Below are 12553 nucleotides of genomic sequence, written 5' to 3' on the forward strand. Positions count from 1 at the left end.
AAGCATGCTATTTCCCTCTCTTCCCCAATACTTGTTCCTTCTTTATGGTCTTAAACACTACTCAAAGTTGCTGCTGGTTTTCTTCTAGTGACTGTTGAACTTCACATAGTTTGTAAATGACAATTAAATCTACCTCCACCGTGGATTAATCTGGGTTTCAGAGCTTCTCATTTGTGTTTTTAGCCTTTTTTCCACTTCTAGTTCCTAGTTACGACAACGAATACAGTTTGCTGCTATTTCTGCACTGCTTGTTTTCCTTTTCTCCTTATTTCAGAGAGCTGCTCAGTGTGTGCTGTTCCAAAGCTTCTGCCATGTTGGCAATTCTTCTTTTCTGGCTGTTAACCTAAAACAACCTTCACAGAAGATTTCAGCCCTACATAACAGATTTCCCTTAGTGTCCACATAGGTTGCATCTCCTGCATGTGTATGGTTGCATGCACTGCCATATCAGATTTGTGTGTAGACACCAGTGCAAGCTGGGTTAGAAGATGTCCTTTGCACTTTATCCCTCATGTGGTTCATCAGACCAGCTCCATCCTCAGCAATGTTACTGCTCTGAAGTGGCCCATTGAAGTACTTGCATGCAACAGCAGCAACTCTTGACGAGCTAGGATGAAAGCCCTTCCTTGGCTGCCCTGAGGCTTCTTGGTTACAAAATTCACAGTAGAGAGCCAACCAAGAAACAAAAATCCAGGAAAGAAGAGACAAAAAACCAGCAAATTGAAAGAAGAAACACTGTCTTGAGCAAACCATGACTGCAATGGATTTGTGACAACCTTAATGCTGACAATTTGGGGGGGTTGTGCAATCCTTCTGTGCTTACTATAAAAATTTGTTGCATTTTTCCAGTGAGGGGCATGACCTGATTTTTACCAAATTAGAAAGAAAACCAAGGCAATTCATGTATGGTTCCCACTCCCATCTGAAGATGATTCCCTACCATGATATTTTTCAATTGTCCAGTTCTTAAATCATCTTGATTTTTCTCTACCCACTTTCACATGCGTTAAGCAACAAGGTTACCTCTCAAAGTGAGATGTGGTTGGTAAAATACCATCTGGATATTTTTTTCCTACTAACAAACGGAGACTATTGATCTGAGGTCCGTGAGGAACAACAAACATAGTCTCTTGATATTTGCCTACAGAATCATTTGTCATTGCAAAGTTGGACTTTGGAAATTCGTCCTGAGTTAACCCTGTGACTTGCAAAGAACTTTTAGATTATCATCTTTAGAATCAGTTTATCTGTATTAAACCAAGTCCTGATACGTCCAGAGGTATAAAGCTAACTGTTTGTTACTAAATACTGAATATACTAAACATATTTATGAGTAAGAAACTTTTGTTATTGGTTTATGTGATTCTGAGGAGGACTTTCAATTTCAAGTGTAACATGTCTGCAGATAGACATGGAATGTTTTTTCTATTACTTATTGGTATTCTTACAGCAACAATTAACTCATATTGATAGCATTAACTTAATGTCAAAGAAAATAAAGATCCCCAAACAAAACAAAAAAATGTATTTTAGGAATATTCACCATAATTTTTAAGTTATATTTTTCACAAACATCTTAAGAAACTAAGATCTAAAAAGTTGCCATTTATATTTTTTCCACCAGTTTGAGTTATATAAAAAAAGACTTAATCAATCTATAATCTAAATACTTTTACTGCCTTTCTATATGTTACTAAGATGTGCTAAGGATGTTGACTAAAAAACTAAAAAGCAATAATAAAATAATTTTAAATATTTACTGCTTTGTGTTTCTTTCCTTTCATAACCATGTAACTGTCTAGTGTAGTTGGACTCAGGAAACCTTAAGTGGAAAGGTACAAATATCAATTCACAATCTGTTTTTACTCTATAATAATAATCCACTGCTAACATTTAGGAAAGTGACTTCTCAAATATTTTCTGAATTTTTTATGTGTGTTTATGATAGCTTAAAGCAGGTTAACAGTCCCTAGGCTACCACTGAGGAGGAGACAGAAGAAGGCAAGCTAAAACAGCTACATTCATCAACTCTTTACAATGGTGTGTCCTCCAGTGCCCCAGTCAATGATCCCACAGTTTCATGCCATACTTCTTTACAAAACCTAAAGAAATTAATGAAAATTCACTCCGATATTAAGGGGACCTATATTTAAGAATAATCATCAAAGGTTAGTGGGTTAAACAGACAGGTCTTACACCTTGTACCTTCTTTTCCCTCTTTTCCTTCTCCTCTCACAGGCACAAACTGTGATTGTACAGCAACAGCTACATCATCTGGAGACTTTGAAAAATCTGAATATCCTACAGGAGCATGTCAGAAAAGACATCCTACAAGTGAAAAGTGACTTGTATTTCATTAACACTACAAGCTATACTCAGCTGTAGGCTGGGCAAATACTAGTGACTTTTGGAGAAGAAAAAATTGTTTTTATGTTTTAAGGGGTGATTATGTTTATAAGGGTAATGGTTGAAAGATGAGCACTACTACGTAGTGGTATGCATACATAAGTGTTTCACAGGATCACAGGAATTTAGCCAGCGATGTGCTGAAGTCTTGTCAATCAGTCATTTTTCTGAGGGTTTACGATTTTCCCAATGAAGAGGACAGTGTGGGTGAATTTATCCAGAATCACCAGGAGAAAGGGCCTGTTGAATCTGACTCGAGGCGGACGAGGAAAATCACCAGATCTCCAGGTAACCTCCTTCACTGTGACCCCTGTTGCTTCAGTGCCATTCTCATGAACATTCAGCACAGCTTTGTGAATCACCTGCAAGGAACAAAGCAAAAGAGCCTCCAGCTGACAACCCAGCCAGAAGAGAGCAGTCTGCCACCCTCTTCACTCTTGGCAAAGGGAACCCTGCCTGGAGCGAGATCCAGCAGCAGCCTCTGGGAAGGTCATCACCAGTTGCTCCCCTTCCCACTGCAGTGCCAACAGCCATCACTGCATGTGCAGAGAGTAACCCTCAAACTGCGGGCAGCCAAGGAGCAGTCAAGATGACTGATGGCAAGAAACCCTGGAAGGAAAGAAACCTGGTAATTTAGCCTAGACTCAATTTTGTCTTTGGCAGCTTCATGTATTATTGTGAATTTACCCTGTCATCTAGCTGAAAAAAATAACTTTTTGAGAACACTAGAAGGAGAGGAATAACAGCCTTTTGCCCTCTGTAGGAGGAATTAGAGGAAATTTTACCAGAGCTAATGTGCTACATTTAGATAATTTTGTTTGGTAGCCAAAAGAACATTTAATTATATGTATGTCTTCTTCCTCGTCCTGGAACCATGCATTTCTTGTACCTCTTGTACGCGTGCTTGGCTCCAGGTTTATGGATGATAGGGCTTGCTTTGCCTCCAGACTGGCAGCTGATGATGATTGAGCGATGCTTCAGAGAGACTGAGATAAGCTTTTCATGGAATATTAACATCAGGTTCCTCAGAACAGACAAATATTGTGGTTGCTTTCACATGCTTACTTACTTTTGAAACCTTCAGTCCAGGCTCCTCAGTAATCCCAGATAGATCAGCTTGGTCAGTGAACAGATCGATCATACCCATTTGTTTGACTATCCTTTTCACATCATAGGTACCAGATATAGAAAATTTTGGAATGTGCAGATGTATTTTTCTGTAACAAACAACACAAATAGGGACAAATTGTCATCTAGGTAACAATCCTCAATGCTTCAGTAGATTGACACTTCACATTTGTTTTTCTAACTGTAAATAGTCTTCTCTCAGGGTCCGGATATCATTTACGATCAGGTTAGCTACTTAATGTGGAGGGTTGGAACACAATGAGGCTATTAACCCCTGCCTCCACAGTGGGGTTCAAGGAGTGAGGGGGAAGACATAGCTATGCCAACTCAATGACAGACAGAGCTACTACTGCCAGATAGGAGTGTTTTTTCAAAAGATCATAACTAGCTACCCTAAGGCTGTTCAAATATATGACAGGCCTGGGCCACCACAGAAATAGCTGCAGTAATGGTGAATTAGTCTGCTTTTACTTACAATGCCCACAACACACTAACACGCAACAGGTTCTCTATCAGTTTCCCAATGCTTGTATGAAACAAGCTTCTGTTAACTTCATCATGTTGCTAAGTAACTTTTGGTTGAACCAGGAACTTAACCCAAGATGGATCCCAGTACCCTATTTTTTCCCTAGTCATAGCTCTTTTTCACTTTCCAACTAAGAAAAGGGAACTCCACACAGAGGAACAGTAAATGTATAGAGTTCAGTAGAATAACCTGGCCTTTATCGTTTTGTCTTGGTGAGATAAACGCTACTAATCTGTGGCGTGGTCACCTCTTACCTTAACAAAGAAATCTTACCTGTCTTGGAGGAACTTTTCCCATTTAGATACAGTCTTTTTCAAGAGAGCATCTTCCACCTGCTTCATCTTCCCTTCGTCAGGCAAAACAAATAATGCCGCAACATCTCCTTTGTAAGATATCTGAACCAGCCAACAGGACAGCTCTTCATCAAAGTAACTTCTGTAGTGACCCTTTCGATACATCATGTCAACTTTTACAGATGTTTTCTGATCCACAAAAAAATCCTCCTGTCTTGTATATAATGTACTGAAGGGTTTCTCCCAATGAGCTTATGACAAAAAGAAAATTTATTCAGTGGAATACAAAGAGGAATGGTCACAGTGAATATAACAGGATCCAGTTCCACAGCCTTCCTTCAATTAGAGCAATTTTTTGCATCCTCAGATGTTATAGCATTGTATTTTTTTAAGTGCTTAAAGACAATTACAGACAGATAATACTGAAAGCACTGTCTTTCACTAGAGCATGAGTCTGTGATCACATTAAAGAATTTACAAAACTCAAGAAAGATATTTGTATTAAAAATTCACTAAACCAGGTGAGGACACAGTTTTACTGTCAACAAATATACATGGGTTTATAGCAATACTTTCAAGATACTGAACATGATTTCCTCAATTTAAAATATTTAAACTCCAGTTTCTTTCTCTTAAGTTTTCATTCCCTGCAATAAGCATTAAATATCTAAGCTACGACCTTTGCACCCTTTGATATTTCTTACCTCTAAAGAAGACATAGTTAACGAGAACCATTGCAGTGAGAGGATCAAGATTTTCCACTAGCTTAACAATTTTCCCATTTGTCTTTTCCTCAATATAACTGTTGATCTGATTCTCAGCGCCAACAGAGTTGTTAAAGTCAGAAGAAAAGACTTCAGATTCATAAAAGCGTTTGACGTCATCCAAGAACTTCTGTACTGGTTTTAGAGTCTCTTCTATAAAAAGGGCATTTCCCAGGCTCAGCTGGAACTCGCTGTCTGAACGGTTCAGCATGTGGAGGAGTTGGCAAAAATTGTCATGTATTTCCAGCTCCTGAGTCTTTTTCAGGTTAAAGGCAAGCCCTTCCAGAATCTGTGTCAGTGTCACTGACTTGGCACCGAGTGCCAACATTGCAAAGGAAGCAGAGATGCTTATGGGTGAAAAGAAAATATTTTGATCCATTGCTTCGGATGCGACCAGCTTGTAAAACGAAAATGCAAAGTCAGTATTGCTGAAAATTAGTTTGACAAATGTTTTGTTCTTAACTGGATAAGCTCCTTCCCACTGAGAACTATGTCCTGGATAATATGTCCCTTTAGCATCATCCTGCTTACTGCGGTAGCGAGGGCGCTGATAACACTGGGCAACAGTACACAAAGCAGCCAGCAATAAACACAAGGAGAAGGTGGGCTTCATTTTCCTTTTAGCTGTTTCTGGAAAAGACATACAAAATATGGCATGGAAATTAATCTGTTCATGCTTCAGTAAAGTGAAATGACGGTCTCAGAACATACTTTGTTTTCCAAAATCCCACACACTTATAATTCACATTCCTGATGCATGTCAGTGTGTCCTAGAAAGAATATGACTGCTAATACACTATTTACATAGCCTAGTTCTCTCTCAAAAGAGGTAATTTTAAACTTCTAAAAGTTTATTAAATTTAATGTTAGCATATTAACAGTCCTAGGCTAAGACTGATTTTTTAAAAAAATTGCAAATAACTGGAAGCTTATGACATTTTCCCCAGAGTAACTGGTAGGAGTTGGTTTTGTACTCAGTACTGCAGGATGGTTACTGCAGCCCTGTCAGCCTTCCTCAATTCATCAAATAATTAGCAAATGAAATCTGTGTTAAACAAAAATGTGACAAACATAGATCATACTGTCTAGAATGAAAATTTCAAAATACTCTTACAGTTTCTTCAAAGATGAAACACTAGGTCAATGTGGTAAGAAATTCTATAGGCATCGGTATTGTTTCCACACCAAATTTTTATTTAATTATGTGAAGTGTCTTCTTCACTATCTGCTCTTTCTGGCCTTTGAAATGTTTCGACTTTTCCATAACAGTTATATCCCCTTCTTTAGATGTACAAAGGTGCCCTTCCCAGGCAACAATGTAACTCCCCAAAATAAAATGTCCAAATAATCCAAGGGAAAACTAGAAGGGTACTTACATTGCTACGAAAAAGATCTTGATGCATCCATCTAGTCTTGTCTGCTCCTTCTTCTCTTCAGTGCCATTGAACAGCATTACGCAGAGCACCCCCATTAATCATTAATTAGTTCAAACAAAAATTGCCAGTGAGGATGCCCAACAAGCAGTAATGACATGGATATTTTGGACAATTTGTCCAAACCAAACACATGCCAACAGTGCTGGGTGAGGGGACTACGGACAAGAGGGAACAGAGCAAGAACTGTATCTCCTGTTGCTTCCATCCTTGAGGATTGACAGGAGAAGCCTGCTGTTGTGGGTGTCTGGCAGGAGAGCCACAGCCATACCCTTCGTGGCTGCAGCTGAAAGCTGTGAAGACCACTCCTTGCCTGGGTCCAGCTGAGCCAGCACAGGTCACAAGGGAGTGCACTGTCCCTGCCAGAGTATCCACTCCACTTCATCCTGGGAACTGTAACCTCTCTGTCAGGATTTCAAAACAGGGTTTGGATTTAGAAAGCCCTTTTGCCTCACTGTATACCTCAGTCACAACCTTTGACACCTTGTTTAATGGTTTCAGGGCTTTTCTTATGGAGGGCAGACTGGTGATTGGCGAATGGTCTCTAGGTTTCTAACAAGAATAACGTGACATTACTAGTCTAGTAAGACATTTACAGTCAATACAGTTGTTTACTCATTGTTGTTGGTCTTCACCTGTGGCTGAGTATTTGGGGAATTGGTGTTTTCCCTTGGCTTTTTAGAAAATATACAACAAAACAACCACTGCTAAGAAACAGTATTTTTGGCGGCTCCAGGGACTGACTGCAAAGGGAAACGTGGTCAGTGAATACCTCGTTTCCTTGGGTTAGTATCAAATGCAACTGAAGTGGACATCAGGAGGACCCAAAACAGGCCAAGTCACCTTTCGTCCAGAAGGTCTTAAAAAAGACGTGCTGGCATCACTGGATGATATTCAGGGTTGAATATAATATACGGACAAATCACAGAATATTTACAAATCACAGAAGGAGAAACTAAGGTAGGAAATGAACTTTTTAAACCGATACGCACTCTCCTCCATTGAGTAGGATGGTTTTGGTGTTCCTCTTAGCACTTATAGTGTCATTCCAATCAGGTAGATGTAATATATGCAATATGCATCCCATTTATTCCACATTACCAGCAATCCAAAATGTTGATGGCCACCATCAGATTTTGAAGTGAGGTTAAGATCCATAATCCATAAATCACTGAACCATTGCCCAGTAATTATAACTCTATTATGAACTGTCAAAGTAGCTAGCAATGCATGTGGTCACTGGCCTATTATAGCTTACAAAACAGTGAATAAGATTTACAAGATGGAAAACAGGAACTTGAGTATTTCCAGTTTAGCAAGGTCTGCAAACATACCAATAATCCTTAATCTTCATTAACAGAGATCAACTTGTTTATTAGCAGTGAGGCAGAAAGTACATAAATGAAGGGATGGCCTGAAGGATGACTCCTTTTTGACTGGAGAGGCATGCAACACCCCACACTTGCAATGAAATGCTGTAGTATCTCTTCTCTTTAAAGAATAACAAAAGATGTACACAACCTCTGCTGGGAATACAAGTTCTTTCTACTTTTTTCATTAGTCCTTGTTATTTTCATCGTTTTATCAGCCTCAGGGATTCTGGAAGCAGTTCCATTTCAAGATACCTTCTGCTGCTATCTAAAACCACATAAAACAAGAAAAATTTATGTTGTTTGCAATAGCAAAAACATATTTTTTAAGGTCTATAGCTTTGAGAGCATCATGGAACTATGATTTACAGATTGACTACATCATGGAATAGCAATTCAGTGATGCCATATTGCCCAGCAAATAGCTTGTAAATACATTGAAAGGATTTAATTTTCCAGGTTCCACCTAATTCCTTCCTTATTCTCCAAGACAGACAACACTTATTCTTTTCTGTTTTCTGGGGTTTCTTCCATTATAGCTTTAAATTTTATTTCATTTTCTTACATAATATTCCACCTGGCTAAGATATTGGGGAGAATAAAAAAAAAAATTAAAATAAATTAAATTAACTAATTATAAATTACAACATGCCAAGAAGATGGAGGGTACCTTCTCAGCAATGTTAAACTGTTGGGTTTTAATAATGACAACTCTTCCAAATATTCCTAGAATTATACCAATTAACCATGTCGACAACAAGTTCCATCACACTTAACAGTAAGTTGGGAAGACAAATGTTATCATTCCAAACATTCTTCCCTCTTCTTCTTCCTTCAGATTTACATGCTGAGCACAATGGTATGAAATATATAGCATGAAGTGATATGAAATATGATTTGCAATATTCATTGGATCACTTGGAGTCATCTGTTCCAGCTGTGTCCCCTTCCAACTCCTTGGGCACCCCCAGCCCACTCACTGGCGGGGTGGGGTGAGAAGGAGACAAGGCTTTGGCTCTGTGTAAGTGCTGCTCAGCAAGAACTAAAACATCTCTGTATTATCAACACTGTTTTCAACACAAATCCAAAACATAGCCCCATTCCAGCTGCTATGAAGAAAATTAACTGTATTCCAGACAAAACTTAGAAGATGCTTCTCATTTTCCATTAACTCTAGACTCCAATTTAACCCAGAAATGCTCATCCTTTCATGAAGGTTTTGCTTCATTTCTTTTCAAGAAATTAATTCCTCATGTAAGATCTTGATAATTTAATTTTAAATATAAAAGTTGAAGTAAAGTGAACACAAGATATATTGTAAACCAAAAGGATTTTATTTTGTGGATGTGGGCTGCTCATGTGTTTGCATTGTTACTTACTGCTGAACCATATGCAGGAGAATGTCATCTGGCAAATGTGCTTATCAAATACAAACTTCAAAAGGAATACAGTGTAATTATGAAGATACTTTGTAAAAGACATAGATACATGTAAATACACACCCACACACCCACACTCACCCCCCCTACCTGTAAGTACCCGCGGTATTGGAAAAAGATCAACTAGTATGATGTGTTGATCTAACAATACGTGCATAAGCCTGGCAGACAGGAAACTTGGGTTGCCCTCTGAGGACAATTCAAGTAGAAGAAGAAACACAGGCCCTAGGAGTTGTTTTTTAGTATGATAACTGATTGCACAAGATGTGGAATTGTTAATAATTCTAGTCATATGAGCAGTGTGTGAATGGTTCCACTGAAGATAATCATTTAATCATTATCTTTGCTAAATCAGAACCTGTGGCAATAATAATTAATGCTTAGTGATTTGAACTGGAAAAAAAAAAAGGAAGAAATGCTATCTCAAATTAATTGTGGTACTTTGATAACAACAGTAACCTCAAAACATTTTTAACAGCTTTGAAGGATTGCAAATTTGTGGATTTTATATGCAATTGTTTTGAACCATTTTTTTACTAAAGGCTAGTAAAATGAGGATTTTTTTCCATTCTGAAATGAAGTAATGTAAAATAGCATATTCTATTCTGATATCAGATTCTCTGAAAGAGTTAATGTCTCTCAACCTTAGCGTTTACATTCTAATCAATTTATTTCTTTGACTTACTTTTAATATGCTGTTTTTTTCCTTTCGTTTGCACCTGATAGTGATTCTCAGGTGTAAAATATTTTTACATCACTTAATATCACACTGGAAAAAAATTCAAATCGCACTTGTTCCTCACACACAGAGAGCCCTTTCTGTGGAGAGTGCCAATGTAATGGAAGGACATAACACATTGCTTTCTGCAGCCTGTAATAGGGATTTTCTCATTTATCCTTCTGTTATTATAGGACCACATGTGGATGGTCCAGAGATTTAGACTGTGGCATGATGATTTGCTATTGATTTTCTCTTTTTTCTATCCCAGTAATTTTTAATATTTAATTTGACTCCTTCCCCACTACTGAGCTGATCTGCATACCTGCTACCCACCATGACACCAAACCCTCACTTCTGTGTGACAGCAGTCAGTTCAAGTGCAGCATTTCACCAAACCTACAGCTAAAACTTAACAAGAAAATCGAAGCTCCTACCAACAGAGTAATAACAAGCCAGAAAGCTGCTGTTCTTCCTGGTTTCAAAATGAGATAGAATTTGTCATGTCCATTCCTTTATTTTAACAGGAGATGGTGGCACAGGGCTCCTTTTCCTGTAATCCCCAGAACTCAAGGCTCCATGCTTAACAGTTCTACCTGCAGAAAATGGTGTAGGAGAATCACACTAAAAGCTTGGCTTCTTGCAAGAATCTTACCACTCATAACTGGTATATTGAAATAATAGCATTTTACTAGCAGAATTTGCCCCTTTTTCTCTTGGTGTAAAAGAACCCTTTCTATGCAAACAACATTTTGAGTGACAATTTCACCAGAGAATAAAAGTTCTCATTTTGAAATTAAGTTGTCTACCAGAGAAATCCCTTGGCATTACTAAATAAATTTAAATTGATGCCTTATATTCTTTATTTCTGTGACATAGATGTGGTCAATTGAGCACTAAGAAAATGCCTTCTGTAGATATTTTGGAATTATACTTGAAGTTTTTTGCTTCCAAAGCCAGATAGAAAGAATTAGGTCTAAATTTTGCAAGGTGTTATCATTTTCTACTGTTTGATAGATTAATATTTTTGGCCTCAGTGAAGAAGCAGAAGGACGATCAACTAGCCGAGTGAATATATTCAATAAAAGTAAATTTATTATATGATTCCATTGCTCATATCCATTTTCTTAAACAAGTCTTTGACACTGTGAGATTTTAGAATGTAAGATTTTGAGGATTCTGAGAGGTCACTGAGATGGTTTAATGCAGCAATTCTCTTCCCTGTTTCAATGGAGGCAAAAGAAGAGACTGTGTGGTTGCCCTTAGCCTCTGCAGATCATAATCTGGCAGGTCAGCACAATTCCATTTCCATCAACGACTTGCATTAACATGCCTCCACAGGACACTTTTGGATCTAGGCTGTACCTACATGAGCTTTCTCTCATGATTGCTGCACCATCTTTCACAACCTGACAATCTAGAAGTGTACAGAAGTATTAGAGCATATTTGCTTCTGTTTGATGCCTCTCTTTGGTCTCTCTTGACACAACTGTGAATGTCAGGGCTATGAAACACAGCACAATGACAGGCATGGGCATGAGGTAGTAATCTCTGCCCAGGGCAACTGAGACAGAAAATGCCTTAGAATTTCACCCACAGGATTTACCCAAGGGACATAGCTCAGACTTGAAAGATAGAGGAACAGAAAATAAATTCTAGTATCTGTCCCTTGAAGATGTAAGTTATGGTGTGGTTTTTCTAATGGTTAGAGAATCTGCATCTGTGAGAAGAGCAAACCTAACGGTATTCATATTCATTAGGACTTTTCATTACATCTTTCATCTCCTCTGTGCACAGATGTTTTCTCCTGCTCTGAAGTTGCTCCCTGGCTGCAACCAAAGTTCTTATGATGACTAGAACATTTAGGTTGGACTCAATGATCTTGGAGTTCTTTTCCAACCTGATTCTGTGATTGTTTTGTCTTATTCTATGTTGTTTTTTCCTTTCAAACATTTTTCTTGATCAGAGCATCTTCCATATAGTCTGTTTTTTCTGCATGGTAAAAAATATAGTAACTTTTCCACAGTAAGATAGTTGCCCAAGTCAGACAAAGTCTTCTTCAGACCTTCCATATGAGCATCATATTGCTGTTAACAGTTTTCCAACCTCAAATGATATGTTCTTGTTTAGTTATGTAATAAGAATTTTGTTTCCAGATGGCTTATGGAAAAGAAACTGAATGCAATATGCATAAGAGAAACAAAGGCTCATTTGCATAAATAAGATTAAAATTCATCTCTGGGGGTGGGATTGAACTGAAAAGGCACTTTCATGATAGAAATTCTTTTTTTCAAGAAGCCAGCGAAGTCATTTACAGCAGCATCAGTGTTTAGCTGACTTTGTGTAACCAGGATATTAATCATAATCAATGACATCTACATGAAATGGATGAATGATAGTTTTCTTTAAAACTGTTAGTCTGAGGAAAGCACAATTACCAAATTATTTAAAAATGGATTCAGTGTTATACCTGGGA

The 12553-nt window shown here is 38.0% G+C and overlaps 1 protein-coding gene across 1 annotated transcript; it reads right to left on the reverse strand.

Moving 5' to 3' along the window:
- Positions 1 to 1527: 1527 nt before the first annotated feature.
- On the reverse strand, positions 1528 to 6533 carry LOC113986585 (alpha-1-antitrypsin-like). Its single transcript, XM_027718378.2, has 5 exons — positions 6494 to 6533; positions 5058 to 5747; positions 4334 to 4604; positions 3476 to 3623; positions 1528 to 2768 (listed from the first exon to the last, which is right to left on the reverse strand). The coding sequence occupies exons 2-5, from the start codon at positions 5728 to 5730 to the stop codon at positions 2562 to 2564; spliced, it is 1299 nt and encodes a 432-aa protein (XP_027574179.1). The 5' UTR covers positions 5731 to 5747; positions 6494 to 6533; the 3' UTR covers positions 1528 to 2561.
- Between the last annotated feature and the right edge of the window lie 6020 nt (positions 6534 to 12553).

Source organism: Pipra filicauda, unplaced genomic scaffold, assembly GCF_003945595.2.
Source record: "Pipra filicauda isolate LSUMZ 115617 unplaced genomic scaffold, ASM394559v2 scaffold27_size4233163_pilon, whole genome shotgun sequence".
NCBI classification, from domain to species: Eukaryota; Metazoa; Chordata; class Aves; order Passeriformes; family Pipridae; genus Pipra; species Pipra filicauda.